General features: G+C 38.7%; 1 protein-coding gene across 1 annotated transcript; it reads right to left on the reverse strand.

The window, feature by feature from the left end:
- Positions 1-83: 83 nt before the first annotated feature.
- LOC130839592 (calmodulin-4-like) lies at positions 84-20,176 on the reverse strand. The gene is made up of 7 exons (XM_057713831.1): positions 20,044-20,176; positions 13,341-13,388; positions 12,585-12,689; positions 4,953-5,006; positions 4,243-4,347; positions 2,392-2,496; positions 84-142 (listed from the first exon to the last, which is right to left on the reverse strand). The coding sequence occupies exons 2-7, from the start codon at positions 13,363-13,365 to the stop codon at positions 84-86; spliced, it is 453 nt and encodes a 150-aa protein (XP_057569814.1). The 5' UTR covers positions 13,366-13,388; positions 20,044-20,176.
- Between the last annotated feature and the right edge of the window lie 344 nt (positions 20,177-20,520).

Raw genomic sequence — 20,520 nt, forward strand, 5'->3', positions numbered from 1 at the left:
CAGTAGGATATTGGGAAAACATGATAGAAAAATAAAAATTATTGTCGAGCCCTGGGGCCCTCAGTTTATTAGTAAATTTATCACTAACCTGTGAAAGCTTTCACATCATCCATTACATTTTTCCTATCAACTTTCCCATCAACTGCAAGAAAACATACAGATGACACCTACACATATAACATCAAAGAGAAAACGAGCAAAAAAAATGGTACTTATCACTTTCTCTAGAATTTTATCCTATTTCTCCCCTTCATCAGTGTGAAACAAGAAAAAGGTTTTACATTTCACATATATAGCTATATTAACAATGTGACATTGACTTTTTTGTTTTAAGATATTAAAACTTTCAGTCACAGAAGAATGATATGTAAAGGAAGCTCCATTTATTTTAGCTGCTTTTTAGCATTTAGATATTGGAAAACTCTCCATTATTTAGTTAGGCTCCTGGGCAAAATTAAAAAGGTGGTGTATACCATATTTCACTGTTTTAAGTTCAGTAATTTTCCATTCATATAAAGTTGACCCTTACTCACTACTTATCCGTTATTACAATTAAACTGAAAATAATTCATTGACTCTTTAAATTATATGTGCAAGTTAGAAATAATTCAAGACTTGTAGTTAATTGCAGGCTTTGTATATAATAGATATACAATGATTTATTTCATCAGTTTTGGGGGGCGGAATCTTTATTTTTATTTTATTATTTATTTATTTTTTTGGCTACCCATGTGGCTTGTGGGATCTTAGTTTCTGGGCTGGGGATCGAACTTGGGCCCTCGGCAGTGAGAGTGCAAAGCCCTAACCACTGGATCACCAGGGAATTCCCCTATTTCATCAGTTTGTAAAGGGACGTTAAAATAGAAGTATTACAGAGACAGAATAAGCTCACTAAATCAGAATCTCAATTGTATTAAGTATCGAGAAAGAGGAAAGCAGTGACACATTTTTGTGCTTTTATTTTCAGAACGTTTACCTGTTATTTGGCTAATTGCCGAAGACAAAACTTGAATTACATACTACCTTATTGAGAAAATATACCTAATAAGCACAATACAAAATCCACTATAATTTCAGCTAAATTTTAGCACTTTGAGCTAAAAGAAGGTCTTACAAGCAAAGCTGGTTGTCCCACATCTAGAGGCAAGTTTCACTATTTAGCGTAAATTCAAGCAACAAAGAAAATAAGGAAACAAAACACACATGTTGCATTAGTGAATCAAAAAATGTTGGAAAATGAAAGGGTAACTTAACACAATGTCTTCTATAAAAGAGCTTATCTTTGAAAAATGGAAAGTAAGAAGTGACAAAAATGCCACTAAATGGCATCTGATTAAGATGGGAAAAAGTGGATTTGCCCAGTAGTGAGACATTTCTTGGCCTTACTGGAATCTTCTAAAGTTAACATATCCTAATTCTCGTCCTTCTGGGAGGGAATCGCTCTGTGAACAGTTACACTTCAACCTTATTTAACATTTCTTAAAAATCAGAGCTTGTTTCCAGCTTTTCAAAAGGGAATTTAAGTCTAGTATCGGCTCTTGGATAACAAGTTCCGGCAACATCATACAGGAATCCTTAGAGCCTTCTAAAGGAGGGAGGACATGTCCACTGTGCTGGCCCGAATTATAGGTAACTTTGCTCAGTGATGAGGGTCTCTGAGAGGACAAAAAAGGTGGCACGATACCTCTTTCTCTCTATCTTAAATAGCTGGGGGAACATGATCTCTGCAAATCTGATACAACTTGGGGTGAAATTGTAATCATTCTGCTCATTAGGCTTTCTTTGTTTCTCCCTCATGGTTTTCAAATTTACTCTTTTTAAATTCTTTTTCATCCCACTGTCACAAGTCCTGCCCTCTGCAACCTCTCCCCACTTTTTTTCTTTTTCCCTTATCTCCCCCCGGTCCTTCAGTAATCTTGTTGACATTTTCAGCAATGTGTAGACTTCATAGTGCAAAAGCCATTAACGTAAGTTAATGGAAATGTCCAGAGAAAGAGTTTGTGCTCTAGGTTCTCAAAGTTTTTCTCAACAGCTTGATGTCCAGTAAGTACTTTGAAGAGGTCTATAACTATAAGCTCCCACGCGTGCAGAGGTGCCTGGTAGTAACAGTGATGACTGGAACAATATGGCAAAGATGACAACAACGAGCAACTTCAGTGGACGCGTTATGTACCTGACACTGGTCTAGATTAATCCTCACAAAATCTCCATCAAGTACGTGCTAATAATGTACTCCTTTCATCTATGAAGAAACTGAGGCAGAGAAACATTAAGATGACACAACTTTTAAGCAGAAGAGTTTGAATTCAAACCCAGTCAGTCTCGCTCCAGAGTCTGTACCTTTAACCACTACACTATTTGAACTTTGAATGGTCACCATCCGCTGCTCACCATCAACTGGCAGGCTCTGTGTCAGATCTTCAAGTTCCTTTTCGGTGAGGTTCATCCCCATGCTTCCCAGAACTGTGTCCAGTTTACTGACATCAATTTCCCCTCCTTAAAAAGAGACAGGGATAAGAGCAAAAGATAGTAACTCTAAAATGTGACATAAATAGGCAATCCAATTCTCCTGTTCAGTTAATGGGTGGTGTTGTTGATTACATTTTTAGACTGGTTGACTTCACTGTTGATTAAATTTCCTGAATAAAAGAAGGCCTTTCTTTTATTTTTTTTATACTACAGATTTAGATTTTGATTATTTCAAGCCCTGCCAAAGTCTGGGAAGTTCCAAAGGAATGTGGATTGTTCTCTAAAAACACAACATAACAAAAGTAAATGATACCCACTTACATAAGGTACATAAATAGGCAAATTCATAGAGACAGGAAGTAGAGTAGTAGTCACCAGGGGCTGGGGGAGGGGAAATGGGGAGTTACTTTTTAATGGGTTTCTTGTTAGAGTTTCTGTTTGGGATGATGAAAAGGTTCTGGAAATGGACGGTGGTATAGTTGCGCAAGACTGTGTGCTTAATGTTACTGAATTGTTCACTAAAAAATGGCTAAAATAGTAAATTTTATCTTATGTGTATTTTACCACAATAAAGAAATGGTAAATTACAGAGCACTCTATAGAAGCATCTTTTTTTAATGAAAAATTTAAAAAATGGAAGCATAGTTAATTTACAATGCTGTTTTAGCTTCAAGTGTACAGCAAAGTGATTCAGTTACACACATATATATATTCTTTTCCAGATTCTTTTCCATTATAGCTTATTATAAGATACTGAGTATAGTTCCCTGTGCTATGCAATAAGTCCTTGTTGTTCTATTTTATATATATTAGTGTGTATATGTTAGTCCCAAACTTCTAATTTATCTATCTCACAATTAAAAAATGGTCCATTACAGAGCACTCTTTAGATGAATCTTAAGGATAGAGTCAACATATATGACACGAAGGCAGGGTTCATATTTAAATATCAAGGAAATAAGTTAAATGTGAATCACAAAAACCTCGAATTCATCTGCTTTTTTCATTATGACTCTCTCCTACCTCTAAGAGTCTTTATACCTTCCAGCAATCTGTTCTGATAGATTTTTCCATCAGCTGTAAGAAAACACATAATTCAGGTACTAAGATGATTTAAAAATCATTTCAGAAATAAGGCTTTAGAAATTTTTCCATATCTATCAACTTATAAAAACATTATGAAATAAAAAACTTTAAAAATGTGATCATTTTACTTTCTCTTGGGCAAGTAAAGCCGGTATTAGTATTATTATTATTCAACCTTGCTGAAATATGCAGTATTTTAATTTTCTCATTCGCATTTCTAGTAAACTACCACACTTCCTTTTTCTTAAATTTCCTCGCTTAACATTAAGTATTCCAGTAGAATTAAGAGTAATGGCAGGCATTTCTCAGTGCCGCATGTTTCTTGATTTCCAAATGAAGAACTAAATTATGCAATAAAGATTTCTTAATTTTTGACAAGCGTTCTCCTCGAGTCTCAAACAGAACAGACATTCTTACTTAAGCACCCAAATCTAAGTTTCCTTGTAAGTTTTATTGCAGAGTTTCCTAAAAGCAGCACTACTGACATTTCGGGCTGGGTAGTTCTTTGCTGCAGGGAGCTGTCCTGTGCACTACATGTCTTCTATCCACTAGATGCCAGTGGCACCTTCCCCTCCCCCACCAAGTTGTGACAACCAAAAATGTCTCCAGACTTTGCCAAATGTTTCCTCCGGAGCGAAACTCTCCCTATTTGAGAACCACTACTACATTGATATTTGAAAGGCTTACCATCAACCGGTAACTTTTTTAACAGCTCCAAGAGTTCCTCATCTGTAAATTCTATCCCCATGTTTTCCAGAATATCTTCTGTGTCACAGATATCAATGTCCTCCCCTACAAATAATAAGAATTATAAAATGTAAGAATTTTAAAAATTATTTAAAGATTTAACATGTAAAAATAAATAATCTTTTCCTATATAGCAATGATCTCAAGAGCAAATCTTCAACACAAACACATGTGAAAGGTATTATCTCCTCATCTTGTGGACAGCGTGATATAGTACACAATAAAATGTAGGGATATAAAGTGCCACTATAAATTAAAATGTTTTAGATAGTTGATCTTTAGTTATTGAATGGAATTTGTGTTAGTCTGTATACAATTACCTATATAAGTTGAAGCGTTCCTTCATCTACAGTGTTAACCTATATTTGGTCATTTAAACTCATATATAATAACTATAAACTCATATGAAATATGTTGTCGACAAATGCTTCATAGAATAAAATACTTGCTATCAAGATGTGCACTGAAGCACTGTTACTAAAATAAAGATTATCCACAGTTGAACCAACTCTGGGGAATTCATTATATACCATTCATGAACAAAAAGGAAAAATGCCTCAATCAATGACAATAGGTATAATGAAAAATACCATTAAATATAATTCAGTATAATTACTTATGTTCTTAGGTCTAGAGTATTTGTCACTCACCTATAATAGCTTTTACTCCATCCATTAGCTTATTGAGAACAATCTTTCCATCAGCTATTAGAAAAGGCACAATTAATACAAATGATACAGAGTCACAAAAAAGGTATAAAGTACTTGTTTATAACTCTTAGTCAAAAATCTACTCTTTCTATTGCATTTTATAAAGCCATATTTAATTTATAATTACTAGATTTCAAGAATTCATCCAATGAAATTAAGAACCACCTGTTTCCTGGATCATAGGGTTTCTCGAGCTCATATGAAGCTATACTGCTTCATAAGGAGGTCAAGATTTGATTTATGCCAGCCACAAAGTTCCATCAGTGGTCACCTCAAATGGAAAAGAGTTCATGCTTTTCATCTTCCATTTCTTTTCTCCAATATTTTCAATCACCATGATGATGCAAATACTTGCTATCTATACATTTGAGACAACTATTAAAGCTTTGTACCATTTCCCACCACAGGAAATATTCTTCCTCACTACTTTTTTGTCTACTAATTCATTCATTCATTAAGTACGTAAAGCATTGTTAATATGAATCAGTCTGCGTAGTAGGCTTTGGGGTATGTGGCAGACATTGCTTGTTGTCTAACAATCAGCTAGAAATACCTACTATTATTCTTTCTGCTAACAGAATTCTAATTTAGTAACCTTCCTCCATGTGGCCACACACCTCAGGCAAGATTGGGCCCTTCATAAGCCTCAGGAAGTGGATTGTGCCAAACTAGACTCAACACTAGTAGAAAGAAGGGAATAAGAAATTAGCGTGGAGGTCAATGAAATTGAGAACAGAAAAATCAAGAGAATCAAGAAAATGAATGTTGGCTCTTTGAAAAGATCAAGAAAGTTGACAAGTCTTTAGCTAGGTTGATTCAGAAAAAAAAAGAAAAAAGATGCAAAATACTAAAATAAATAATGAAAGTGGGGATATGTTACAGACCTCAGAGAAATCAAAAGGATTATGTGAGAATACTATGAATAATTGCATGCCAACAAATTAGATAACCTAGATTAAAAGGATATATTCTTAGAAACGTAAATTACCAAAACTGACTCCAGAAGAAATAGAAATAGACCTTTAAAGACCTGTAAGAAGTAAAGCAATTGAATCAGTAATCAAAAACCTCTCCACAAAGAAAAGCCTGGGACCAGTTGGTTTTACTGGTGAATCTGATGAACATTTAAAGAAGAATTAATACCAATTTTCCTCAAACTCTTTCAGAAAAATAGAAGAAGAGAAAATAATTCCTAATTCATTCTATGAGGCCCGTATTACCCTAATACCAAAGGAGGGATTAATGTAAAATAATTGTTTAAAATACATGACACCTAACATACGACAAAGGAGGCAAGACCATACAATGGAGAAAAGATAGCCTCTTCAATAAGTGGTGCTGGGAAAACTGGACAGCTACATGTAAAAGAATGAAACTAGAATACTACCTAACACCATACACAAAAATAAACTCAAAATGGATTAAAGACCTAACTGTAAGACCGGACACTATAAAACTCCCAGAGGAAAAATATAGGCAGAACACTCTATGACATAAATCACAGTAAGATCCTTCTTGACCCACCTCCTAGAATAATGGAAATAAAAACAAAAATACACAAATGGGACCTAATGAAACTTAAAAGCTTTCGCACAGCAAAGGAAACCATAAACAAGACAAAAAGACAACCTTCAGAATGGGAGAAAGTATTTGTAAATGAAGCAACAGACAAAGGATTAATCTCCAAAATACACAAGCAGCTCATGCAGCTCAATATCAAAAAAACAAACAACCCAATCCAAAAATGGGTGGAAGACCTAAATAGACATTTCTCCAAGGAGGACATACAGATGGCTAACAAACACATGAAAAGATGCTCAACATCACTAATCATTACAGAAATGCAAGTCAAAACCACAATGAGGTATCACCTCACACTGGTCAGAATGGCCATCATCAAAAAATCTAGAAACAATAAGTGCTGGAGAGGGTGTGGAGAAAAGGGAACCCTCCTGCACTGTGGGTGGGAATGTAAGTTGGTCCAGCCACTATGGAAAACAGTTTGGAGGTTCCTTAAAAAACTAAAAATGGAACTACCATATGATCTAGAAATCCCACTCCTGGGCATATACCTAGAGAAAACCATAATCCCAAAAGACACATGTACCATAATGTTCATTGCAGCACTATTTACAATAGCCAGCACATGGAAACAACCTGAATGCCCATCAACAGATGAATGGATAAAGATGTGGCACATATATACAATGGAATATTCCTCAGCCATAAAAAGGAATGAAATTGAGCTATATGTAATGAGGTGGATAGACCTAGAGACTGTCATACAGAGTGAAGTAAGCCAGAAAGAGAAAAACAAATACTGTATGCTAACTCATATATATGGAATCTAAAAAAAAAACGGTACTGATGAACCCAGTGACAGGGCAAGAATAAAGATGCAGATGCAGAGAATGGAATGGAGGACACAGGGTTCAGGGGGGTGGCCAAGGGGAAGCTGGGACAAAGTGAGAGAGTAGCATAGACATATATACACTACCAACTGTAAAATACATAGCTGGTGGGAAGTTGCTGCATAACAGAGGGAGATCAACTCGATGATGGGTGATACCTTAGAGGGCCAGGACAGGGAGGGTGGGCAGAAGTCACGGGACGGAGGGGATATGGGGATATATGTATAAATATAGCTGATTCAGTTTGGTGTACCTCAAAAACTGGTACAAGAGTGTAAAGCAATTATATTCCAATAAAGAGCTAAAAAACAAACAAACAAACAAAAAAACCAAAAAAACCCCAAAAAGAAACATGTACTACAATGTTCATTGCAGCACTGTTTACAATAGCCAGGACATGGAAGCAATCTGAATGCCCATCAACAGATGAGTGGATAAAGAAGATGTGGCACATATATACAATGGAATATTCCTCAGCCATAAAAAGGAATGAAATTGAGTTATTTTTAGTGATGTGGATGGACCCAGAGACTGTCATACAGAGCAAAGTAAGCCAGAAAGAGAAAAACAAATACTGTATGCTAACTCATATACATGGAATCTAAAGAAATGGTGCTGATGAATCCAGTGACAGGGCAAGAATAAAGATGCAGATCTAGAGAATGGACTTGAGGACACAAGGTGGGGGGGCGGGGCAAAAGGGAAGCTGGGATGAAGTGAGAGAGTAGCATTGACATATACACTACCAAATGTAAAATAGATAGCTAGTGGGAAGTTGCTGCATAACATAGGGAGATCAACATGATGATGGGTGATGACTTAGAGGGCTGGGATAGGGAAGGTGGGAGGGAGTCGCAGGAGGGAGGGGATAGGGAGATATATGTATAAACACAGCTGAGTCACTTTGGTGTACCTCAAAAACAGGCATAACAGTGTAAAGCAATTACATTCCAATAAAGAACTTTAAAAAAAAGTCAATTTTGAAAAAGATATAAAAATTGAAAATATAACAGAGAAAAAATTTAACTCACTTGATTAGTCCATTTTCTAGATTCTCAAATGTATGTTTTAATTATAGTACTTATTTTATTGAGTTTTTGTGAGAATTACATGAAGATATACATAGGTATGCATGTGTATAAATATATACACATATATATCTTTGGGCATAGTGCCCAGCACATACAAAAGCATTATAAAATTATTGACTATTATTATTTAAGGAGAGAAAAGTAGTAAATGAAGGTTTATTATGCCATTAATAGTCTAAAACGCTCCCTTTGTATGCCACTTTTTGTCCTGATAGTAAAAGAAATAATTTAAGCAGAAACTTCATGTTAGTAGGAAACCCTAAAACCTATGAACCTATATCTATAATATCAATGAACTGATACATATGAGCAATGAAAAAGTAATATAACATCTCCAGTAAACTGGAATGCTGGCCAAATAACAATATGAAATATTCATAATGGTTACTCATTAATTGTTTCTAGCATAGAATGAGAAGAATCTTTGGTCCTCTTTTTCTCCTGGATCTAGAAAATCAAATCAGACCAATATAAGTTTCTATATGAGAGTCAGCTACAGGTCAGTGTAGTGTGGATCATGTGCACTGGTTTCATTTGGCTTCCACAGTCACTGAAAGTAAATAGGTCACAGATAGAAAGATGTTGGGGACAAGGAATGATAAAATGTCTATTTGATCTGGATTTGGATTTTCTCATTCAGCTGATCATTGTACCGAATCTTGTCTTTACCAATAGCACCAAAACTCTTTCCTAATAGACACCTAGTGAGGAAGTCATTTGCTGAGGAGTGAGCTCAAGGGCTCTAAGCCCTAGGCCATTCAATTAAGATCAGAATTGGAATCCAGTGCCTTATAAGGAATTGTTTTTTCTCTCACACCAAGTCTCTAAATCATTCTGTTGGCCAGAACCTCAATAAACAATAAAAATGTTTTGTGACATAAAAACTTGTAGATTGCAAAATGACCATTTTAATTTGATCAGTTTCCTCCTTTTAATCATCTCAACCCATTTTAATTTTATTAGTTTTTCTTTGAGCTATAGGAAGAATTATACTAGAAAAAATGTTCTGTAGGTGGTTTTAGTTACAAACCAAGTGCTCTTCCCATTGAATTTTATTCCCTTCTCCTTTTAGACCCATGAAAAAGAGCATTTCTGCTGCTGACTCCTTCAGTCAAGATTATCGCCTTGGATGAAGTTAGTCCCACATTTAAATCACTTTTCTCATTATTTTATTAGAGTAGTGTAGTGGATACTATTCCTCTTCAGTCCAAGGTAGTCATTCTCCCAGTAGCCAAAAGTATTGACTGCCATTGGTTCACTGCTTATTCTCTCTCTGGCAATTGCCTTCTTCTGAAAGGAGCTGTCTCACCTGAAGTTATGTTTCCTATCAGAGAATGTCCTGCATCCAAAGACTGGTTGATGTGAAGTACAAAGGCCCAACCTCTGTAGGATCAGCTGAGGCTCTATAGCAACTGCACTGCAGTTCAACGTCTTCCTCTACCCAATCCTGCTTCCTTCATTGCCTTACAGGTAACGTCTTGAGAGTATTCCCCAAGAAACCTCTTGCATACAGATCTCCACCACAGGGTCTGTTTCAAACAAATGGCAAGCTAGAAGGAAATATGCTAACGAAATTCACATGTATGTACTTCATCAATTCTGAAAAATGAATAGGGAAGTTAAGGAAAGTCTCACTGTTTCCATCTTTCAAGTGAGATTTAAAGTTCCCAAACATTAGCCTGGAATCATGGAGACTTGCCCAGAAATATAGGAATCCATAAAGTTTCCAGAGTAGGAGAGAACAACATACTTCCTAGAATCACCACAATAGTCTTCCCACTGTGGTAGCAGCCATCTGTGGTGAAGGGAGAGTCACATTCACTGTTCCCTCTTCCCTTTTTAAAAAAAAAAATTTATTGGAGTATAGTTGATTCATGATGTTGTGTTAATTCCCTATTCCCTTTAATATTCTATTTCAATGGTGCTGAGAGGAGGAGGAGATGACTCTATTCACTTAAGAAAATTCCTGATGGCATCTTACAAATTTTCCACTATTTGCATTTCTCCCTTCTCGTCCTCATTCTTTTTATTATTTTAATCCTCCTCATTTTCCTCTAACTTTAACCTTTTCACTTCTTCCTCTTTTCTGCTATATTCTTCTTCTCTGCCCTGCCAGTGGTCCTAGAGATTTCCTTGAGCTTACCTCCACAGTGGGAAAATGCGGTCAAGAAGTTGATGAGAATGACTGGAGAAAGGACTGAGTCTTACTTTAGGTCTATTTCCCCTCCTTTTAATGTTTTTCAAAATGGCTTTTTGATTCCAAACAATCACAGTCGGTGGTTTTTATACAAAAATGCACAAATTCCTGTCCTCCTGAGGAGCTCGGTGATGTTTAAATGCTTACCATTCACTGGCAGATTTTGTGTCAGATCTTTAAGCTCCTTTTCTGTGAGGCTTATGCCCATGTTTCCCAGAACCGTATCCAGTTTATGGACATCAACGGTCCCTCCTTGGGAAACAGACACGTATATAAGCAAAATTTAAGGGATCCAGAGAGTGGCAAAACTACTAATTCCTGTGCATTATGGCTATCCTTTTCAGCATAAGGGACTGAGGCCCAAGGCCCAATACATCTGATAAACATGACAACGAGAACCAGTAGTCGACAGTAATTGAAACCCCTTCATGTAAATCTGGTTTTTTAAGGACCAATCTACACAGTAAAACATTTTGAAGGGGAAAATTAAGTAATGTTAAGAGTATAGTCAATTCAATAGTGGAGATGACAAATCTTATTTTTTAACCAATAAGTAAAGTTTATTTTTGCTAATTGAGAGTTTAGATTATTTCCACTAATGAACAAATTACCTGCATAAATGAATCGTTCATTATTCTTAAAAAACCGAAAAATTACAGACAGGGACTTCCCTGGTGGCACAGTGGTTAAGAATCCACTTGCCAATGCAGGGGACAAGGGTTTGATACCTGGTCCGGGAAGATCCCACGTGCCACGGAGCAACTAAGTCCGTGCTCCACAACTACTGAGCCTGCGCTCTAGAGCCTGCGAGCCACAACTACTGAGCCCGTGTGCTGCAACTACTGAAGCCCGTGCACCTAGAGCCTGTGCTCCACAGCAAGAGAAGCCACTGCAATGAGAAGTCCATGCACCACAACAAAGAGAAGCCCCCACTCACAATTAGAGAAAGCCTGGGCACAGCAAGGAAGACCTGACACGGCCAACACATACATACATACATACACACATAAATACATAAATAAAACATTACAGACATAGGCTTCATTTATTTTTTTCCCCTAAGTTCAAAAAAATTCCCAAAGAGTAGGGGACTTCTTCCCAAGACACAAAAAATAAAAGTAAAAGAGCAAATTACAAATAGTCCTTGGAAGGGGTATGACTATAAAATCAATACATGTGACCAATGACAATATTAGCAATTACACAATTAGGGAAGTGTAGAAACAAAACACTTGAGCGATCTTATGTCCACTTGTATTTCACCATGATTCTTACCTCTGAGAGACGTCATACCATCCATCAGCCTATTTTGATAGATCTTTCCACCTGCTATAAGAAATTGCACATTTCAGGCTACAAATTACACAGAAGTGCATGAAGATAAAATAACAAAGCTAGAATTTTTAAAAGATATGGTTGATTATTTGCACCAGAAATGTCCAATTTTCTCTAAAATAACAAAATCAAGAAATAGAGAAGGTTCCAAAGGCAGACATTCCACCTATTCCTGAGCAATAGAGGCAGGTACTAGCGACTAAACCCCACGCTGAAACATATTCATTTCCATTTCTCCTTTTTGATTTACCTACTGCCTTCATTCTAGGACCTACTTTCTGTTTCTCATATTCACAGATTAATTTTTGGCCTCTTAGTGGACTCAAAAGTGACAGTATGAATGTTCTTTTCCTGATGGCAGGATTCATGCCTGCTGTATTCATTCCTAAACTTAGATGGAACTTCTTCTTAAGTTAGAACAAGGTCATGCTAAATATTCCTAGATACATATTCTTTCTGCCATGATCAAATAGAGACAATTTTTAAATATATAGGACTGAGTTCCTTCAAAGGCTATAGTAGTATTTGAAATTCTCACCATCTATTGGCAGATTTTTCAGCAGCTTTAACCATTCCTTTTCTGTGAGCTCTGTCCCCATGTTTTCCAGAACATATTCCACATCACTGACATTAATCTCCCCTCCTTCAAAAATACAAAATGCAATCAGATGAAAATTTAAGGATGACCCAATTTCAAAACATGAAAAAAATAATCTCAGCCTGTTGCACCTGAACTTCACTGCTTGATGAAGAGCAAATGCAGAGCCTGACATGTCTAAACATACAATCAATAGCATTCATGTAAATAGATTCCTTAACTGCAGTAAAATGATTCACGTCATATTAATGGAAATAATGGTTACAAAAAGTGTGGACTCTCAACACAAGAAAATGAGGGTTACATAATTTTCTAGTGAACTGGGATTTTATTAGGACTAATCCAAATATTCTATCATCAGATCAAATAATGTTTCTGATCATCTTTAAATAACAGTTACACATCTTTATCAGAGCTTTACTTTACCATTCACTGCATTAATCTATAATTTAGAGGTTTCCCCCCCAACATAGGAAAGGTGATATAATAATGTCAAGTCCAAAGACAAAGAATTCACTACCAAGATGCAGAACTGAAATTTTATTACTAAAATGGAGACAATCAAAAGTCTAACTCTAAGACATTAGATAAATTAGATTTAAAAATTATCAGATGAAAAGTAAAATGAAGATTAAAAATCTTCAAAATATAACTTTGAGTACAATTTATCCTCTGAGATTTATACTGACTTCTCACCTGTAAGAGCTTTCACTCCATCCATCAACTTATCAACGTTCCCATGAACTAAAAGAAAAGGTAAAAATAAGAATAATAAAACAACTCAGACTCAGAATGAAACTCCTCTATTGTGAAAGTCCACCCTTTCCCATTGTGCCCCATGTCAACTTTCAACTTATAAATCCTGGTTTTCAGAGATTCTATATTAGATGATGTGCCCTATTCCCTAGATCAGAGGTTGACAAACTATGGTACAGTAACCAAACCCACCCACCACTCATTTTTATATAGCTCATCAGCTAAGAACTGTTTTTGCATTTTTAAATGGTTGAAAACGCTCAAAGAAGAATATTATTTGTGACAGAAAAGAATTATATGAAACTCAAATTTCAGCATTTACAAATAAAGTTTTATTGGGAAAAAAACACACTCTTTTTTGCTGTTTTGGCTGCTTTTGCACGACAACAGCACTTGAGTAGTTATGACAGAGATCATATGGCCTGCAAAGCCTAAAATATTTATTATCTGGCCTTTATAGGAACATTGCCAAACTCTGCCCTAGATGATGGAGTACGCCAGAGGCACTATACTCTCTTGAGTTGTTGAGGTTCACTCTGCTTTACAAACATGAGAGGAACCATTTATTGTTATCAGATATATACTTTAAATCAGCTACTGGGCCTATGTTTGATGAGGTAAAGGCAAACACACTTGAATGGCAAGTTAGTTACAATGAGTAATAGTTTCTTTTAGTCAAAGCAAATTGGGTACAAAACATTTAAGCAGAACAAGCACACAAAAAATCATCAGACTATTGTGATCATTTTCCCAGTTCCCCGTTGCGACTGATTACAATTCACTCTGTAAGAATCGTTTCTACACCCTCTATACATTCAATAATGATTAACTAAACCTGCTCAGCAAGCTTTAGACTACAGATTTCAAAATGCCCCTCATCAATGATAGAAAAACATTTGAGTTGTATGTAAAGGTCCAAGAAGTCAAGAAAATATTATAAATGTTCATACGAGTCAGGTCCAGCATCTTGGGCTAGCTGTCTACTTCTGATGTCGGCTTCTTCTCGTCCTAGTGTGAGTGCAGTTTCTCCTCTGATAAGTGTCCTTCCGTCTAAGCTGCAGCTAGTCCTTTAAATTATGTCCTTTTAGTATCCATAATCACCCAAAGATAGATAACTGAGATAAGCTTCAGAAACAAACTTAGAGTGTCCTTTTAAAAAAAACCTTGTTGGATTTTACATTACTGTGGTGCAACAGCAAGGAACTATCCAGGGAGTGAATCTTAGTAAATACAGACCTCCATCAGCAAAACTGGCACTTAATATTTACTGAAACATAATCTGCTTCTCTCTAAAATTACTCTCATTTTTACCTAATGTAACCAGATTAAGGCTAATTTGTTTGCAAAATAAGTCTGGTCGCAAAAGAAACTTGGCCTGATCATTTATGTAACTATAATTGATCATATAGGCTTTTGGCTTTGGTGAAACTTTTATAAGGAGCCTCAGACTGGACTTTTAAAAGACCTTTCAGGGCTAGGAAAGCCATGCCAAGGGCTTGGGCTTATCACAGATTTTTGCCTAACAAATGTAGGCGAACTCCTCCCTTTTCAAGGCTCCCAAAATATCTTAAGTTTTCTTATACTTAGTTAGTGAGGTAGCCTTTCTAATTTATCTGATAAAGCTGCTGGGAACCTAAGAGTTTCCAAAGTCTGGAGGGATCAGATAGAGAGAAAAGATAAATGTTTCAATCGTGCTTACAAATGTACAATTTACCAAATTTTTGCAAATCATAATTAGTTTGAAGGGAAGGTTTTCCTTACACCTGGAAAACAGGTTTGAACCAGTAATTTTTTTTTTGATAGAAACCATAAAATTTATAACCATATTCACCAGTTTACTCAGTCCTATGTAACATCCTTTTGCTTAACAGCTTATGAAGCCATCAGGTTTCTCATTAGGATTCCTCAATTTCAGCATTATGGTCTGAAAGTCAGAAACTTGTATTTATCCAAAAGTCCTTTTTATAAATCTTTTTTACAAAGGAAGCATTTTGCAAAGGCAACAGAATAAAACCAGAATCATCTTAAGACATAAGGCTTAAGAAGGCGTGTTTAAAATCTGATTGCACGGTCAATCAATTTGGTTATTGTTGTGCCATGCAACATTTTAAGATAATAACTAGAATTATGACTGATAACATTTTACCAGGACATATCAGAATTTTAGGAACTCCATATAATTTCTAGACTATCTATATTAATAACAATTACTATGCACTAAAATCTAACATTTATTATTCATTTGCCAATACTTCCTATATAACTTAATGTACCAAATGAACCTAGTTTATATCTCTCTTTGGGATGTTTCAGGGGCTCTTTGAAGCATCCCAAAGTTAGCTAGAGGTCAAAAGGATTTCATCAGAATTTGTTTTAGGAAGTTTTGTCCAAAATGCCCCAAAAAAGGGTTTAGAACACTGTCAGGTAGGCTCACAGGTAACTGTGAAACAATAGTTAGTCACTCAGCCAGAGTAACAAGAACAGATCACTTAAAAGGTAAGGAAACTTAAAATCTTTTATCAAAGGGCAGTTCAACATTTTAAGAAAACTTGTCCTCTTAACAGAGAGAAAAGCCAAATTCAAGCTCTGCACCAGCTTACTTTCCAAAGTAATTTACTCAACTAAATTTATCTAAACTTAGTCAATCCTGATCATGCACAAAACTCTTTTCTTGGGGTCCACGTTCCACAAACCTTCTTACCACTTTCTGCATCATTACTTTATTTCCCATTCAGTCACCTGTAAGTCAGACCTACTTTCCTTCCCTTAATAAAGTGTAATTCCATTCCTCAGGCCTTCTTTACTGAAAACACACATCCTGCTTTCCTTAAGCCACCATGAACTGTCCCTTGTGACGGCATTCTGTAGACTGGTGAACATAAATACCAGTGATATTTTCTGAAAACACTGGCTTTCTTTACAGAACGTGGCACCAGGCATATTTATCAATAGTCCTAAATATCTTTTTGTCTCGCTGTAAAAGGAAGCTGATGTTCAGCAATATATGTTTCAGTATCTTATTTTATTTGGGAATGATCCAGCTGGTCAATAAGCTTTCATCACTTAATTTAGGGCCACTCCAGAATTTCAAGTTACCAGGATCTGGAGAGACTATTTTAGGTAGATATTCCTAAAGCATAAGTCTTCTTGACAGAGTTTATCTAAAAGCTCTTATCTCATTTACATTTTCTTTCCTCAGAAGTTTCTTTACATCAGGTTACTTTCCATGCTGACAAATTTGTAACAGACACAACAAGACCTTATTTAGCTTATATTACATGTAGCCACAATAACAATTTATATAAAAATTATACTTAATGTTGATGACTCTAAAACATGTCTATAGTAATCAAACCAACAAGCTTAAGCCATCTTCAATACCAGCTTTCAGTTTAGTACTGAATGTCCCAGATGTCAGGAACCTGAAATTCATTCTGGCCAGATTATTTTCTATTTCTGAATACTTATAAGCGCTTAATAATTTTTTTAAAGCCAATTAGAGCTCTTTTATGAATTCTTTTGGCAACACCATACGCCTACAACAAACACATAGATACATATGAACACACAAACACAGAGGCCTCATAATTCTCATTCTAAAATTTCAGTACTGAGTCAGGTACAACACGAACGCCATCAGTCACAAGGGGTTGGATTTAAATTGGCTCCTAGCAGATGGAACAAATCGAGGTCACCTATCTAGATGGCTAAACCCTTTTACTATTTGCAGAAAAGACACTTAGCATTTCTATTTATCTTTGACAAGTCAAGTTTTACATTATTTAAAATGTTTTTCATCTCCATTCAAAAAGATAGCAGAGAGAAGTGTTCCTTAGATGACCAGATAAGACATTTACCTCTCAAAGGTACAAGCAAGTTCCTCCTAAGATGACGTTGTCTCCCCTTTGTTGACAAGGGTAATTTATTTCTTTGACCAGGAGGGAGAGGGGCGCGCACGGAAAGGGCCTTGTCTTAGGGCCTAATAACCTAGGTAGCGCTGATGTCGCCACGCCTGGAAAGCCCAGTATTCCCAGACAGCATGATTACGTGCCTCCCTGAAGATGGCCCTGATCATTAAGTGTTCTCAGAGAGAAGGGACTGCAAGGAGGCGGTCCCTTGTAATGGGGTTCGCGGAGGAATAACTTCAGGCGGGGCTCCGGAGGGGGTCTGGGGTGACGGACCCTCTCGAGGGCACCGAGCAGGCGGAGGAGCAGTACGCGTACTCCTCGCCTAAGGGAAGAGCCTGGAATCCTTGGGGAATCGGGATTACGAAGGAAAGCTGACAGAGGAAGGCGGCCTCGTGATGAGAATCCAAAAGTATACAAGACCACGTCAGAGTGTGCCGCTCCACACGGACCGGCCCAGGGGACCTAGAGAGAGAGGTGCAGATCTGTCTGGCAAAAGGGGCAAGTCTTTTGGGGAAGACCTAATTTCTCAATCAGTCGGCTCAAAGAGTCAGCTGACGGAAGGGGAGAGTGAGCCTTAAAATTTTAAGAAAACTTTGGCGGAGGGCCCTAGGGCAAAAGGGCCATTTGTACGGACACAATTGCTAAATCAAATCAGTACCCAATTCCCCCCCTCCCCCCGTGTCGATGACGCAAAGACACACAAGGGTGGGTGTCCCCTCCGAAGAGGAGGCCACTCAGGTGCCCACGGGGCCGTGTCCCCGTGGGGAGCGTAAGTGCCTCTTAGCTTTGGCGGGTGCTATAGAGTCCCACTTGAATCTGACTCGTAGAGAGGGACCGGGTCCCCCAGAGACAGATACCGCCCTGAGCCATATGAGGTCACCACGGAACCCCAGGTTAGGGCCCACTCGGACTCCGTAGCCACGAAGGCCGTGGAGCCACACAATCACCCTGGAACGAGGACTCAACTAGCGTGTTGTTTAAACCAACCAACCAATCAGTCTGTACCAATTACAGCTACATAAGGAAAAGACTCCCCGGAAACGGGGCCCCAGAATTTTGGAGCGTTAGCTCGTCTGGGTCCAGCGGCTCAATAAACCTGCGTTCTCCAACCCTCTGAGCGTGATGCTTGGTCTCTCGTGGGATCGGTTTTCCGCAACACGTGGACAGCTGCCAGAACAAAGGATTCTGGCACCAGGAAGCCTGCAGGAACCAACAACACCCCCTTCCCGTTTCAGAATGAAAGAAGCCTGAATTCTAATCAGGCAAGATGGTGTTTTGACAGACATGAGTCTGCCATCTTCTCGGTCTGCCGGCTTTCCGAATAAAGTTGTATTCCTTGCCTCAACACGTCATCTCCGAGCCATTGGCCTGTCGTGCAGCGAGCAGAGAGCAGAGCGAGCTTGGACTCGCTTGGACTCGGTGACAGCCCAACCCCCGAGGACACACCCTTACCCTCACCGCATGTAAGGAAGAAGTTGACCCCCCCCGCCCCCCGCCCCACCACCACCAGCAAGGGAGCAAGCAAGGGAGCCTGTCCTGTGTTCTCACTCTCCCCTGCTGCAGCGGGGGCCCCAGTAAGGATTCACCTGAATTTCTTGTCTGGCCTCTAGTCAATTTCTATCCCCAGGGGAAGGCCAAGAACCCTGCTTGGTAACAGTTCAACCCTAGATCTAATCCCTACCAAGTGCTTTAACCCCCTGCACTCCAAGCATCACAGTCTGCAATGAACTTCTTCCTTCCCTCCGCCTCCCTCCCTCCCTCCCTCCCATACCCTTTGGTACCTGCCACCTGATGAAATAAAATTCATATTTTAGGGCAAGACAAGAAACATTTACACAAACATTTTTTCCCTCTGCCCATTTGGGCCTCCTCCCTCCCTTCTAGTACCACCTCCCCTGAAAGGGATTCAGGGCTGAGATCAGGATGAGGCACTCTGTGTTCCGGGAAACTGGCAGAACCAGCCCTCAGAGAGTCAGATATTTTCAGGAGAACATTTTATGCACCCAGTTTCTTGCATGCTTCCCACACTGAGGAAAGCACTGAGACCATTAACTAAGATATCCGTTCCTTCTGAGTAGCCGTCACCTTTTACCCAGACGTGTGCTTGACTGCATCCCACAAACCACGCGTGGGGCAATACACACACACACACACGTATACACACATGCACACACGTACACACATACACAACCTCCTCAGAACAGTCCTCAGAGCTCTGAAAAAGACCGTCTCCCCGGTTATAGTCCTCAGGTGGGCTCGGAGAAAACGTCCCATTTCTGTCTTCGATTGACGATTGATTCATTGTTTTGTCGGCACACCTTTGACCGCCACGCCTCAGCCCTCTTATGTCCTCGCATTCGCGTTGACCCAGACAATTTCCCTGCACGTATATCCCCCCAGCTGCCTCGCCCCGTGCCCGCGCTGTCACACTCACGTGGCCAGCCTCCACCTCCCTAACCACTCTGGGCTGCCCCTGTGCCGCTGCGCTGCAGGTAGCTGGCGAAAAACACAGCCAGGCTGATGGGGCTCCCCTTATGTCTCAGTATCCAGGGAAAACAGACATGCACATTTGCTCTCCGGAACCCAGTAGGCCCGCACACAAGAAGGAGCTGCTTTGTTTTGTTTTTCCTTATATTTAAGCCTTCTTGGGAATACTTTATAGAAGTGACAATAAAGGACGGTGGGAAACGACTCTGTTAAAAATTGACCTTACTACTTCAACGTAGCCAACTCACCTGCGTGTGTGTACGTATACACAATACACAACAGTAAGATGATGACAGGTGGTGGGTGGGTGTCCGCTGTAAAAATCTTTCAACGCAGCTGTATGCTCGGAAACATTTTAAGAAGCACAAGAAACGCGGGAAAGAAAACCCTGGTAGAACCGTTTACGTCTTTCCGGTTCTGGGCGTTTCCAGGGAAACCAAGCGGAAGGAGCGGAATGCTACGCGCTGGTTTGGGTTCCACCGGGAGAGGGCGCACACGGGGAGCAGGGAACTCGCGCGTGTGTGGGCGGGGCATGCAAATTGCTCATATGTTTGTCCAGGGGCGTCATGGGAGAAGAGAAAGCCGAAAAGCCCCCAGTAAGGTAAACAATCTGAGAAAGTATGTATGTCTTACAAGTTGTGGCAATAGGACACTGTGAAGTCCAGGGGAAAGGGCGGGCCTTCAGTTTGAGGATGACTTTCCTCACCGTGAGCTGAAAGACGTGG

This window comes from Hippopotamus amphibius, chromosome 17, assembly GCF_030028045.1.
Source record: "Hippopotamus amphibius kiboko isolate mHipAmp2 chromosome 17, mHipAmp2.hap2, whole genome shotgun sequence".
NCBI classification, from domain to species: domain Eukaryota; kingdom Metazoa; phylum Chordata; class Mammalia; order Artiodactyla; family Hippopotamidae; genus Hippopotamus; species Hippopotamus amphibius.